General features: G+C 48.2%; 2 protein-coding genes and 3 non-coding genes across 5 annotated transcripts in view; all 5 read right to left on the bottom strand.

Moving 5' to 3' along the window:
• Positions 1–40: 40 nt before the first annotated feature.
• Positions 41–4,311, bottom strand: rplp0 (ribosomal protein, large, P0). The gene is made up of 8 exons (XM_049019221.1): positions 4,256–4,311; positions 3,618–3,726; positions 3,017–3,192; positions 2,638–2,725; positions 2,038–2,184; positions 1,274–1,459; positions 628–768; positions 41–259 (listed from the first exon to the last, which is right to left on the bottom strand). Exons 2-8 carry the CDS (start codon positions 3,669–3,671, stop codon positions 98–100), a joined length of 954 nt encoding a protein of 317 aa, XP_048875178.1. The 5' UTR covers positions 3,672–3,726; positions 4,256–4,311; the 3' UTR covers positions 41–97.
• LOC125746921 (small nucleolar RNA SNORA63) lies at positions 390–517 on the bottom strand. Its single transcript, XR_007399098.1, has one exon. It is a non-coding gene; the product is annotated as a small nucleolar RNA SNORA63 (small nucleolar RNA).
• LOC125746922 (small nucleolar RNA SNORA63) lies at positions 2,860–2,987 on the bottom strand. The gene has a single exon (XR_007399099.1). It is a non-coding gene; the product is annotated as a small nucleolar RNA SNORA63 (small nucleolar RNA).
• On the bottom strand, positions 3,318–3,446 carry LOC125746920 (small nucleolar RNA SNORA63). Its single transcript, XR_007399097.1, has one exon. It is a non-coding gene; the product is annotated as a small nucleolar RNA SNORA63 (small nucleolar RNA).
• Positions 4,312–7,960: 3,649 nt separating the features above from the next.
• Positions 7,961–14,314, bottom strand: part of LOC125746834 (paxillin-like) — a 30,301-nt gene continuing 23,947 nt past the window's right edge. Inside the window, 5 exon segments of the mRNA XM_049021379.1 lie at positions 7,961–8,466; positions 8,879–9,027; positions 9,459–9,540; positions 10,346–10,519; positions 11,067–11,231. Coding sequence (XP_048877336.1) covers positions 8,200–8,466; positions 8,879–9,027; positions 9,459–9,540; positions 10,346–10,519; positions 11,067–11,231 — 837 coding nt within the window. The 3' untranslated portion in view covers positions 7,961–8,199.

Genomic DNA, 14,314 nt, shown 5'->3' with positions numbered 1-14,314 from the left:
CCTTAAACCGCAACAAAAAAAGCACGACGAAGCCACAGTATTTACTGGTTTTGCCTTTTATTGGATCCTGGTCGCCAAGGAAGGCAGGACCTCCAGCCTAGTCAAAGAGGCCGAAGCCCAAGTCCTCGTCGGATTCCTCGGACTCTGGTGGCGCCTCCTTGGCCGCAGCCGGAGCGGCGGCCGCCGCAGTATCAGCCGCCGCCGCTGCCGCAGGTGCAGCTACGGCGAAGGCGGAGGGGTTGGCCAGGTAGGCCTTCACCTGGAAGGGGAGACGCTCGAATTCACCATCGCGGCAACTCACAACATGGCAGCCATGTATGGACTTATGAGAACAAAAAACAGACTTAAAAGAAGAATGGATGGGGAATCTGGACGAGCTGGGTAGGGGGGTGTATGAGACCAAGCGTCCCTGCCAGTAGGGGTGTGCTAGCAGACAGGGATAGTGGGAAACATGTCACTTTCTGCAGGGGGAACGACAGCACAGCACTGCCCAGCTGTCCTGTAACTTATCCTGCACCACAGTGCATTATATCCTAGACCATGCGAGTTGCTACATTTGACTCAAATGGCAGACAGGCAAACACTGAGGTAGACATTCAGGACACTCATGAACGCAGATGCCCGTACCTTGTCAGCCAGGGGGAAGGAGTAGTCCGTTTCCACGGCAATAGCCAGCACCCGCTTGTAGCCATTGATGACGGAGTGGGGAACAGAGGCAATGGTCGGGTATCCTATCTCCAGGCACACGCTGGCTATGTTCCTCACACCCTGGAAAGATTGGGATAAGTGAGAAGTGGACAGCTCACACTTCCTGCTTCTGTGTCGGCATGTTATGGAAAACTGGCACTAAAGTGGCATCTCACAAATGCCAGCTAAGGACCTCAAGAATAGGGGGGGGGGGGGAGACCATGCAGAAAGAGGATACAAAAAACAGCTGTAGACCAACATCAACCAAACAATGGAAAGTATAGAATATGTGCAGAAAGCCATTTTGACCACTTTTACCATTAGCAAAGCATATGATTTAAATCAACTGGCTAACCAATGGCCATTAAACATGTACTTGGAAAAGATCATTGATAATGAAAAACACAATTACATGCATCCACAGTGTGTCCCATGAATAGACGTGTTCTGCAACACTATCAGGGCATCAGATATCACTTACATGTTCATCCTTTTATTTAACCTGCTGCATGTTTTCACCTAGCAATTGTGCCTTTATTGTTCCCTTGGAGGAAATCAAGTGCACACAGGCCGTGCAAGGGCTCACCTCCAAGAACCTCTGGTGCAGGGTCTCCTCGTTGATGTCCAGCACCTCGGGGCTGTAGACGCTGCCATTGTCGTACACCTGCTGGATGATCAGGCCGTAGGAGAAGGGCGAGATGTTCAGCATGTTGAGCAGCGTGGCCTCGCTGGCGCCCACCTTGTCTCCAGTCTTAATGAGCTGCACGTCGCTCTGCAGGAAGAGGGGAGAAACACCAGTCAGCTCGGCACAACGCTCATTCACCTCCGCAGCTAAGATTCACAAGAACAAACACTGAACTTCAGGACTCCAACCTTTCGTAACCTTCACAAAAAAAAAAAAAAAAAAAAAAAAAAAAAAAAAAACTCAAATATAAGATCACCGTGAGACATTTATTAAAATAATGTAGGGACCTTTAGAATATGGGTATTAGTATTCCTGTACATTTCTCTGTACTGTACAATTGTACTGCCCTGTTTGCTCTACTGTACTATTTTTTATATGCTGTATTAACTCCATTTACCAGCATGCTTTGGGGTTCAATTGACGTCACATGACCAATCATATTTGATGTTTATTTTTTTTTGTCATCAACCAATGTTCTTGTTTTGGTGAAAAAGGACACAAGTCTTCAGTCCTGGACACTTAGATAGACAGGACTGTGCTGGGTTACCAACACCCGTAAGAAAATGGGTTACAATAAGACGAGGAATGTCAGTGAAAATGCCTCAGCCAGCCTTCAGAAAGGCCAGTTTGCCCGACAAGGTTAGCATTGTTGACGCGCCACTCACCAGGATTTCAATGGTTCCTCTGGAGATCTTGGTGGTGATTCCCAAAGCCTGGAAGAAGGAGGTCTTCTCAGGTCCCAGGCCAGTATTCTGGGCTGGAACGATGACACCACAAGGGGCGATGGCACCAGCACGGGCTGCAGCTGGAACCTACAAAAAGCATGCAGGAGAAACATCAGCCATGACCGCTAACCACCCCTGCAACATTAAACTGCACTTAGCGGCACCGAAGCTTGACTTCTGAATATCAACACTTTGAACTTCCATTGAATCACTGTTAGGGACGTGCATCTCCATAACTGAGACCGATGTGATACACAACTTCATGCAATGCCAATGACTCGATACATTAGATACATCGGAAGCAGCCAATAACGTGATACGGTATAATTCACCCCTGTTGTGATGCAGTGCGGTTCATCCCAAACTGTATGATGTACACTTAAAATAAAAAGATCAGGACAGTCACATCATGCACAAATGTGAATCGGGGAATCATACCAACCCTAATCAATATAGAACAGTAACGTCCATTTTCAGGATGATTAACCTCGGCATTGCCACCGCCTGATGGGAAAACTAGCCAGCACTCTGAAGCCTCACCTTGTTGGCCAGCAGCATGTCCCGGACCTCTGCCAAGTCCTCCTTGGTGAAGACAAAGCCTACATTGCCTCGGATGTGGGGCAGCAGCCTGTCAAGTGGCACAGCAGTACATTCGCTCTCATGAAACGCATCTCAGTGCATAGCCTTAAAAAATGACGATGAGTGTCACTGGCTTCATAAGACAGTTTTGATTGCACAACTAGCTGTTTAACAAAGATTCAGCTGTCTGAGACCAAGCGTCCCTGCCAGTAGGGGTGTGCTAGCAGACAGGGATAGTGGGAAACATGTCACTTTCTGCAGGGGGAACGACAGCACAGCACTGCCCAGCTGTCCTGTAACTTATCCTGCACTGGTACGCTTCACACCGTTCCACACTCACTTTTCCAGAGCTGGGTTGTTTTCCAGGTGACCACGGATGGCCTTGCGCATCATGGTGTTCTTGCCCATGAGCACCACAGCCTTGCCACGCAGGGACAGCCGGATGGTCTGCATCTGCTTGGAGCCCACATTGTCAGCTCCCACAATGAAGCACTTGGGGTAGTCATCCAGGAGTTGCTGTAAATCAGATGAAGGAAGAGGCAAGAAATCAGACAGAGACAGGACATCTACAGAAAAGCACTTGGGTATCTTTCCAGTTGAGACTTGCATCATAAGGTTACTAGCACTGGTCATTATGAAGTATGTCTGAGACCAAGCGTCCCTGTCAGTGGGGGGGATACCAACAGACAGGGATAGTAAGAAACAGGTCACTTTGTGCAGGGGGAACGACAGCACAGCACTGCCCAGCTGCCCTGTAACTTTTCCTGCTTAAAAATTCAAATTGTGCTCTCTCATTGCGAAATACTAGTGTGCCCTATTTTAACAGTAATGCACAAGGAGTTTTAACTGACAAATCTGACACTGCTCGTACAAAAATGTCTCACCGTATTCGCAAAGCACTCGGCTACGTTTCCCAACCGAACAATCTAAAATGTACTTACAATGATTTTCATAAAATAGTTGGACTTCCACGTGGCCCTGTCTTCCCTGGGCATCTTTGCTGTGCTTCCAAGGATCGCTTAACAGCCGGTTTAAAGACAAGGTGATGATCTAAAGAGAGCAGACAAACAAAACATCACGTAAATGGATTCGAAAGATTTTTTATTATATATAATAAAAATTATATATAGACACCGCTATATAACCGCGATTGGGAGCTGCTAACGGTGCTAACGATTTAGCCGTGCTAGGCCCTCGCTTCGAAATCTGCTATGCACTCATTAACTCGCATATTTACGGATTATTATTTAGCTCGATACTTCTGATATAGGATAACAAGTCATGCCGATACACTGCTGACACGGTAACGTTTAATAAATGCAATTCAGTTTAATAAAGGCTGAGAGGATTAGTAAGACAAGGAATCAGAGACCGAATATTTCCACATGGTGTCTCTTACGTAGGCCCAATTCCCTAAACCCACAGAAATCTACCCAAAAATGTTTTTGTTCCCGAACGATCGCTTTAAGGAAACAATACAACTCTTACTGCACGGTATGTATAAGACAGTACTGCTAATTATTAATTAAAAACTACCCGTGAATCATTACGCTAACAAGCGACATTCGGGGCCCATTACCTCGGTAGGGACGCGTGAAAGAAAGAGAACGATGCGTCGACGGGCGGGGTATTTATAGAATGTAAACGCCAGCCAATCAGAGCCCGGCAGATAGCTGTGTATCCTGAACAACCATTGGCTTAAAATGATGTAAATCATCCTTCAGCGTAGGCCAGTGGTTTCTTGGCGCGTTGTCTGTATAATATTGTCAGAAATACTAGTTATTTACGAAGCTGAAGTTTCTTATTTGGAAGTGTATTCGCAAGGTCCTTGTTATCTTAAATAGATATAATGCATGTTCTGTCGCATTGACCATAATTTATTTTACCAATGTCGTGCGTTTGTTAGAAAGCTCAATACCGCGTGGTACACCACCTATTACACTTACCATATCCTGAGTTTGAAGGTATTTTACTGTGTAGTTTTTTAAATAATGCGCTCCGAAATACGTACTTTGCTGTTAACATGGCAGTATAGCCACTTTTCTGCGCATGCTGCATAATCAGGCCTGGGGAAGATGTTCATGTTGAGCAGAGTGGCCTCGCTAATGCCCACCTTGTCTCCGGTAAAAAATAATTCCAGACCAAGATTGTGTTTCAACCAGAGATTTGAGGTTGTGACTATAACCAACTGGTTGGTTGAAACTAAAAGCCTAGATTTTTTACTTTCTGGACCTGAACTATCCACCTCTCCCTATGCTGCTTATACGACTGGTATGTCCTGTATAAGCAATACAATGAGGTAGACAGATACGCATGGGAAATTGTTCTAAACAAGCAAAGTAGGAAAGAAAAGCTCTTTTGCAATTAAAGTTAAAAGTAATGCCAAATATTCATACCTTTATCTTAGATCAGATATTGTAGGTGTCCCATTATTATGAATAAGAAAAATACAGATCAGGGTTGTTTTTCTACCAACCAGGTGTGTAATCTGACTGTGACTCTTTATGCTCAAGTGGTTGATAGAAACAAAATATTGGTCTGGATTTGTAGCTTCTGGACCTGAAATGCCCAACACTGAGCACAGAACACAATGTAGGAGATGCCATAGACAGGATGCCAGTTCATCACAGGGCGCACACACTCCTACAAAATACACATCACACACCAAGGGCAAGATAACAGGTTAGGTTAGAGACACCAGCTATCTTTAAATTGTGGAAACCCATGGAAGAACTGGAGAACACGCCTACTGCAAGAACTAATCCCTCAGTTGAACATTTGCACATGCTTTAGGTTTATCAACCTAATTCTTTCCGGGTAACGTAAAAGAGGGTTTTAATGATACAGGGGGAATGACACAGAAAGACTTACTCAAATTTATTTTATTGTTGGCATCATCACATGAAATCAAAGGAACAGAGGGGTCAAAACCTCCCATTACGAAAAGGTTACATCCCATCCATGGGTAATACAGCAGGGCAAAATGTAAATTATAGAGGTGGAAAAAAATAAGACTTTCCCTTTGGTTAAAAGAAGATCAAATATCACGATTATCAAGTTAACTTCAGATTAAATGCAAGCAGATCCATAGAATAACCCAGGGGGTATTCTAGAAGTGAAACCGCACAAATCCATAGCAAAACAAGGCACAAAAGTGGAATATTCCAAACTAAAACACCCCCCTGCTCCCGCCAAATTCACACCCCCGTCATGTGGCACTTTTGCCGGATCTGCCTGGACACAGCTCGGACCCGGGGGCCGTGCCTTCGCATCGTTTTCACACGACTTCCTCTTCACAGCCTCAAAGTTTCACAGTCACATCTCCGCAGCGCAGATGCTGAGGACAGAAGTAGCCTGAAGCGTGTGACTGTTACACACATGCACATGAATGTCCACGCAACAGGACACAGGGCACCGCTTCTGCCTGGCGATAACAGGTCACAGGAAACAGGCTGATCAGACAATTTGTACATGAGGTCTTGGAACATGTGACGAGTTACCCAGAGTTCACAAAGGAAGCATAATGAAATTCCCAAACAAGCTACCCAACATGTTCTGGCAAAGTGCAGCAAATTCACTAACTTGTACGAATGGGGGGGGGGGGGGGGGGGAGGGGCAAAGACCAAACGGTAATATTCATGGTGCATCACCCGATACAAGCCAAGGGTTACAGCCTCCTGACAGAATAACCAATCAACTCACTTATTTGCTCACAGTAGGAGGGTCCGGCAGTGTGTTTAACACTTTGCATTGAGACTCCAGTACAAGTGTTTTTTTTTTTGTTTTTTTTAAACCTATACAAGTAATTTAACTAAAAGATCAAGGTTTTGACATGTGCCAAACATTTCAACTGAAAAGTTGAATATAAATGAGACTGCTGACTGCTACCCATCCTCACCCATTCTCAGCTGGGGAAAAGGGGGGAAAAAATGAAAGGGTGACTGTTATTTGGCATCTGTACACACATGTAACATGAATTTCACAAAAGTTTGCAAAGAGGGACAGACCAACAGACCTGAACATAAGTCTAATGTGGTTTAAAAAGGGAAAAAAGGCTAAATTTTGAACTTGTCTGGCAAAAAAGAAAAGAAAAATCAAATTAAAACATATGCTCAACATTAATGAAATAAAATCCAAAAGACAGCAGTTTGAAGCTTTCTCCAGTATTGCAGCCGTCGCCTAGGAGACGCCAGGACAGGGAGACATTGTACAGTGATGTCACCGGCACCCGAGGCCCTCTGCCTTTCCAGGAGGTAATCAATCTGACGCTTCTCATTAATCAGCTAAATTCACTTCAGCTTGCTGAAATGACAAAGTTCTCTAAAGTGGTTCTCCATTAAATATTACATATGTATGTGGGAAAAAAGTAAAAAGTAAAAAAAAAAGCAAAGCATTATTAATGTTAATTTTAAAGGTATTGTGGTATAAATCTCGATATATCAACACTAGAGCGGGAGACTCGCAGGAGTGCATCAAGCATTTGAGAAAATACAGTTTTGGTAAGTGTATTGCAATTGGCGTTTTGGGAAATCGACAAAACCCCCAGTACCCAGGCCCGAATGAAGGTTCACATTTAAGGCTGGAAACGGATCCCTTTTTATGCTCGCGGGTCTGTTCTGAAAATGGCGTGCGGCTTAAAAATTAAAAATTTAGAACAGTAAAAAAAGGCATAAAACCGACTGCCAAAGTTTAATAAGAAAGTTTAGTTTGGAAAGGTTTACGAAAACACGACCCTGATACATTTGATACATAAAAATGGGAGCGAAGTTGCGCTGGCAGCAGAATCGTCCATGAGAGAGAGAGGAGAAGCAGAGTGAAAGCTTGAGTGAGTCTCTGCATGCATTTCAGCAGAGACCCAGACGAAGCGGATCGGTCTGCTTCAGAAGTACAGAAAACCACATCCATCCCACCTCCACCCTAAAGTGAGAGAGCCCTGCGTTAGGCGAACAGTGACTCGCTGTCTCTCCAAGGTCCACACCCACCTAGCTCAGTCCCATCCATCCATCCATCCATCCATCCATCCAATCCATCCATCCATCCATCCATCCATCCATCCATCCCATGCTCAGCTAAGCATTGGTGCTGGTTTGCTTTCTGGGACTCATGCACAGAAGAGGAAAATGGTCCCCCCCCCCCCCAAAAAAATAAAAATAAAAATGAAATATATATTATATATAGAAAAGCTGTTTAAAAATGGCAGGTGTAATTCTGCTGGGAGGGTAGATCTATGCTCCAGCAGATCTGGTGGAAAGACCATCACCCACCCCCCCACCCCCCTCCCCTGCCTCGCAAGCGCTAAAACATTTTCCCCCATCAATTTAGAAAAAAAAAAAACAAACATACTCCTGCTTTCCTGAACCTTCCATGGAACACAAGTGGTAAAAGACAGGTGGGACCTCCAGCCCCCAAATACCAGCCGACAGCCTAACCCTCCTTATCCCAGTGTACCATGACACAATAACTCTTGGAAGAGTGACCGGAACTGCCGTTCCTCCTGCACGCGCACATGCACGCATCCGCCCCCTAGCTGAAGAGCTTGATAAAGCAGGTCTGACAGTAGGGCTTGTCGTTCTGCTCCTTGAAGGTGCCTTTGTTGAGCTGCTTGAGGCAGAAGGCGCAGACGAAGTGCTCGGGGTGGAACTTCCTGCCCATGGCGGTGATGCAGCGGCCCGTGATTGGCTTCTGGCAGCCGGAGCAGAGCGAGCCGCGCCGCTCGTGGTAGTGCGATTCGCAGTACGGCTGGCCCTCGTGCTCGAAGAAGCTGCCATTCACGAAGGGGGTGAAGCACTCCTGTGAAGCAGGGGGGGGTCAGCCTCACGCATCAGTCTCACAAAGCCTCCACACAGTCTACAAAGCAGCAGTGAAACCCCCTCTCACATGACCTCTATATTTTTAATAAGGCTCACATATGTCATGATTATGGGCTCATGGGAGTTTTATTTGCTCAAAAATGTTCTGAGGGCAAAACAAAAAATGATTGGTTGAGAGAGATAACCAATCAGATTGTAGTGGAGGTGGGACCAAGACATCTGATAGGTTGGTCCCGCTTCCTCTAGTTGCTTGTAGCCACCTCCTTTACAATCTGCTTCTCCCTCTGAGCCAACCATTTTTCCATTCCCGCGTTCACTCATCCCCCTAAACTACACAGTGCTTCGGACCCACGTGTACAAATGAACAAAGACACACACACGCACACACTTACCCTGCAGACGAAACACTCCGGGTGCCAAAGGGCATTGAGGGCAGAGATGTAGTTCTCCAAGATGGCCCGGGCACACCCTCCACACTTGGGTGCAAACATGTCGAAGTAGTCCTTGCGGCAGAATGCCTTTCCGTCCTTCTCATGGAAGCCTGCAGGGGGCAGTCAATGTAGACAATAATGCAAAAGGATCCCTCAGGACAAAAACAAAAAGAGGTCAGGCCAGTATGTGTCACATGACTCTGTTCCACAAAGACCATGTGTTGTGCTGGGGGATTTCCTCAAAAGCTGTGGAAATGGGTCAGGCCAGCTAACAGCTGGCTAATGCCCAGCTTCAGCAGCGGAATGGGGCTCAAACTGGACTCTCCGAGCCTGGAGGGTATCCCACGGAGGCAGGCAAGGTGCACCTTCATGAAAGGGAGATTTCCTGCCCAATTACATGGATATTTGACAAGAGCTACCCAGATTAAGAATATTTCCCCTGAGGCTATAAGAGTGGAGCTTCCCTATCTTGGCATTTGGGACGTGCCCTTAAGCACCAAGCCTATGACCCACTTTGCAGTGCCTTGAAGGCGCAACCTACCCTCGGGCCCGAAGAACGATCCACACTGCGCACAGAAGAAGTGCTCCGGGTGCCAGGTCCGATCCAGTGCAGTCACTACTTTCTGTGAGAGAGAGAGGCATGGAGCGAGCTTGAGAGAAGGCGCATTCAGCACGAGGGGCGGCTCCCACCTGCACCTCACAGCAGGTTATCAGAAGCCGGAGGGGAAGCACATGTTTAGATACCCGTATATAAAATGGTCCATTAACATTCATATAGGGAACGCTGATCCAGAAAATCTTTAAAGCAACCAAGTTTCAAATCAACTCGGTTGTTAGCCACACTGTGAAAAGAGATGGAAACCAGTACGCAGAGATGGAAACCAGTACGCCCTCAAGGCTTCTCAGTCTAAGGGCACGGTGTGCTGACGACTCTACACTATCTACCAGGCTAATACACAATGCATCACCACCAGGGCCGGCCACCAGAGGGCAGTCTCGCGTCACACGAGACCTCGGCGACGGCTCTAGAGCTGGAATGTTGAAATGATTAGCTCATGATTTCCAGATTGGGCCAGATTCCCAAACAGTTTAAAAACAATAGGCTTGAAAAACACTTAACCCTTTATCAACAGTCAACAGTAGGCCGTCAGAGGGAGAGCCAGTGATTAAAGACCAGCAGCGGTTAAGAAGGGGACAGAGGGCGGAAAACATAGCGTTCTGCTGCGGATGAATCACTGACAGTGACGTCGGGCCAAACCCAAGGCCAAAGTCCATCATCCGAATCTCCACCCGGAAAACCAGAGACATAGAAGGCGTTAACCGAACCCTGTAGGACGAGTATCACTCAAGCATCCAAGGGCACATGTGGGGGCGAGAAAGACAGGTGTGTTTACACCTGCGTGTGGGTGGGCTTGGCCCATCACTCACGTCCAGGATGGGACCGTTGCAGTAGTAGCAGCGTGGCGAGAAAAGGTCGTGGTAGTCCTTCTCGCAGAAGGGCTGCCCGTCTCGCTCGAAGAAGTTGCGGGAGCCGATCTCCTCTTGACAGTGCGTGCACACGAAGTGCTCTGGGTGCCATGTCCGGCCCATCGCCGTGACAACCTGGGACAGGAGCAGCCGGTCAGTACTGGGGGTCATGCTTGAATGCCGGGACAAACTTTAGCTTGACTCGGAGGGCAAGAATCACCCAGTAAATACTAGCGATGTCCAGCTGTGGCCTCTGGAGGTCTGTGCTGACTGGCATAATCGCACCATTTATATCAAACCAAAAAAAAGATGCTGAATTTTCATAATTATTGTGCAACCGCGACGCACTGAATGACGTCTTACCTCTACAAGCCAGAGATCAGGTCAGACCCCTCCCCCCAACATTTAGCAGATCAATTATGTAGGAGAGAAAACCAGCATAGAAAGAAATGGGAACCGCTGTGCGTTCATTTTACGGTTAAAAAGAAAAGCACTTTGTTAGCAGTTATCTATTACGTCAATTAGCTTTAACGGTGGAACCTCGCTGTACAAACATCCATTTGTTTTTAAGCGAGCATAATGCTTCCCCCCCCCCCGGGGCCATACGGCATCCCACTGAATAATGCACACAGGGCATCAACACAACACGAAGATCAATAAAGGGGACGGGGGGCCTGCCCACCTGGCCGGCGATGGGCTTCTTGCATGCACCGCACACGCCCTTGGCCACCGTCTGCACACCCAGCCGGTTCAGGTCTGACTGCAGGCTGCCCAGCATGTTGTCCAGCTTGTTCACCTGCTTGATGGGGCCACTAGGGGGGGGGGCGCTTTTGCCCTGGGCCATGATCTGTGAGAGGAGAGAAAGCAGGTCAAGAAACAGTGTGAAACCCCTTTCTGGACCCCCCCAGAGTGCCATCCAAGCACAAACTTGTTGCACTACAGTACGTGCCCATTAAATTGATCACACTGGACTCTTTACCGAAGACACAACGCCGAGCATCAAGGAACCCCCGCCCCTCATCACCCACCACATCTAGCTGACCTGAACCAGCTTATGCGCAAAACCCCAAATGAAAATGTATCTCAGAGGAGCGACACCCCCAGCTTCTGGTAACTCCTGCAGCGTCAGTCACGGGAGGCTCACATTAGCGGAGAGGTAGAGAAAGTTCCACCACACCTACACCCTCCCTCCCCAGCACTGCGGTGCAGCAGGAGCAGGCAGGCTGCAGGGTTAGGGTCTGCAGTGCAACTTGCCTGGAGTCCCCCCCCCCCCCCAGGTAGGAACGGCACTGTCCATGAAGTATCATGACGGGAAACAGCCCTCGGTCAGCATCCTTTCCTCTTTCAACAACACACACACCTCACATTACTTCCTTGTAAAACCTTCTGGACTTTCCGGGCAGCGTAAAAGAGGGCCAATCACCTGTGAGCCGTGAAATAGCTGGGAGGCGCAAAAGTCGAGGCAAACTCACAGTATGCCATTTAAGCACCAGCGCAACTCATATATCACGACATCCCACCAAGCTTTGCAAAAAAGTTAACATGGGGTGTCAAACATTACACAACCCACAGCCAACGGGGCCGACAAACAAACGCACACACGTCCCTGTGTGAGCAGAGCAGAGCAGCTGTGAAGCCTGAGATGTCATACTCTCTAGACAAGCAGCAGACCATTAGCCTTACAAGCTGCCAAATTCAATCACTGTTATTCTGAGTATTTGGAGAACTAACACCAGGCCATAATTAACACATTCCAGCCTTGGCGCTAATGAACAAATGGGCCCAGAGCCTATTAGAGAGCTTCCACGGGACAGACATATGGGAACAATGTTGTCGTGGACAGTCTTTGCTGCCTCAAATTACCACATACCCAGGTTCTGTAATTGAATACAAAAAAAAAAATAAAAATCCATGAGTCATCCGATGATCCCTTTTACAACCTGACATAAAACGAACAAAGACTTCACACCACGAACCAGCTTCACACAGAGTTGGTGTTGAAGCCAAGAATTCACCATGGGACACAGATAACACAGCAGCTAAACATAACAAATAGATAGAGAGGGAGAGAGAGAGAGAGAGAGAGAGAGAGAGAGAGAGGGAGACTCCTGCCTGGACCATTGGAGGGAAGAGAGGATCATCATCAGTTTGGCAGCCTACGGACACCAGGACCTGCGGTACGGCAGCTGAAACTTGAGAGGTGGCCTGGACTGGGAGAGGGTAAGGTGGAATCGGGATAGCTGGTTCTGGGGGGAAGTTTTCTAACTGGTGGGCATGGGCGGTGATGGGAGGTGTTCGAGGAGATTGGGCTTGATGGGGCTGGAGTTGACCGGGGGATTCCCGAGGTGGGAAGGCGACTTTCGGCAGGGTCTTAGCTGGGCCAAGTCGAGGGGGCGAGGATGAGGATGGGAGAGGCGACGGAAGCCGGTTCAGGGGCAGCTGCATTTTCGGTTTTCCCGATGCAATGGGGCACGGGAGGGAGGGGGAGGTCGCTGATGGAGACAGAGGAGGGGGAAAGACCTTCCTCTGAGGAACGGATGAGGCCGGAGGAAAGATGATCTGGGGGAGAGAAGTGACGGACAGGGAAAGATAAGGGCGGTAATTAACAAAAGACCAAGAAACGGAAAATAATCATGGCGGCGCAAAAGATGCGTCCAACTAATGAAACTGAGAATGTTTCAAAATGATAAACATGAGTGATATGGAGACACTGAATGAACTGGGTTCCTTCAAACGGACACGCAGGTGCTCGTTCCCCCCTCTACCTTGTCCACGGAAACCGAGGTGCAGTCCTCACGCAACCGCTGGGGATTGGATGCGATGACGAAGCCCTCCGTGAGCCAGTCCTCCAGTGGCTCGCGCTTGTGTTCGATTTGCCCAATGCCCAGTTTGCCCTGCAGTTCCTCAATAAGCCTATCCTGGGACTTGCTCTTGTGAAAGATGACCGGACCCAGCTTGGGCCGCGAGTTCCCTTCACGGTACATGGGGTGTACATTGGGAATCTCCTTGGTGCGTCGGATCACAGACTTGAGCTAACGGGGGGGGGGCACAGATCTTGTCAGGACGTCGTGGAACCGGTAGTCATGACAAGCACCATGCATCCACTCCACTCCAAAGCTGGGGGGGGTCTTCGGTTCAGTTTTTGAATGCAGCCTTTGTGAACAAAACTCGCAGTACCACCACACACGCAAAAACCAAACACGGGACAAGACACCCCCGTGTCAGAGGGGCTCCTGTCCCGCAGCATGCTGTTAGTCCGGCGCTGCCTGTCCGTTTGCCAGCATACAGAAATGGCGCAACGTCCAGCCGGTGTCAGCAAAAGCAAAAGTGCCTCAAGGGTAAATTTCGAAACCGAGGTGCTGGAATCTCCCGCGTCACTCGGAAGTATTTCCACGGCATGCAGAGTGCAAAAGGTGGCTCATGCCTGGTCAGTCCATTAAAAGGAAAAAACGCCAAGGAGATGTTCTTGGTGGGACCTTCCAAAAAAAGCCAGCTGCACTCCCAAGTTGGGGGGGGCCAAAAGTCAAAGCACTGACTCATGCGCGCAATCAACTCGGTCACTAGGCATGGTAGCATATTTTTAAAACCTGCCGTCCACTTGAGCGGAAAGCTACACGTCCTGCGTTACGCGAATGGACTGCCGGCTCGCCGCTAATGAGGACTTTCACAGATTGCGCGGCAGGCGGAGGGCGTGCACTCCAACAAACATAAGCGCTACACGGATCAAACAAGCTTTCCCTAGAGCTATGCACTCCTTGTTACGGGGGTGCTGCTGAAAGGCACTTGGCAAGAATAAGAAAGGTCTGTTCCATCTTGTTCAAAGCACAAATTCCACACGTTAACTTTGCCTCGAAGGCATCACCCCATTCGTTTACAGTGCCACCAATAAAAACACAGACTCCACCAAGCAGCCAATCAGAAGCTTGCAGG

This window comes from Brienomyrus brachyistius, chromosome 7 (assembly GCF_023856365.1).
Source record: "Brienomyrus brachyistius isolate T26 chromosome 7, BBRACH_0.4, whole genome shotgun sequence".
NCBI lineage: Eukaryota > Metazoa > Chordata > Actinopteri > Osteoglossiformes > Mormyridae > Brienomyrus > Brienomyrus brachyistius.
Note: the sequence above shows the minus strand (reverse complement) of the source record. Positions and strands in the feature narration are given on the sequence as shown.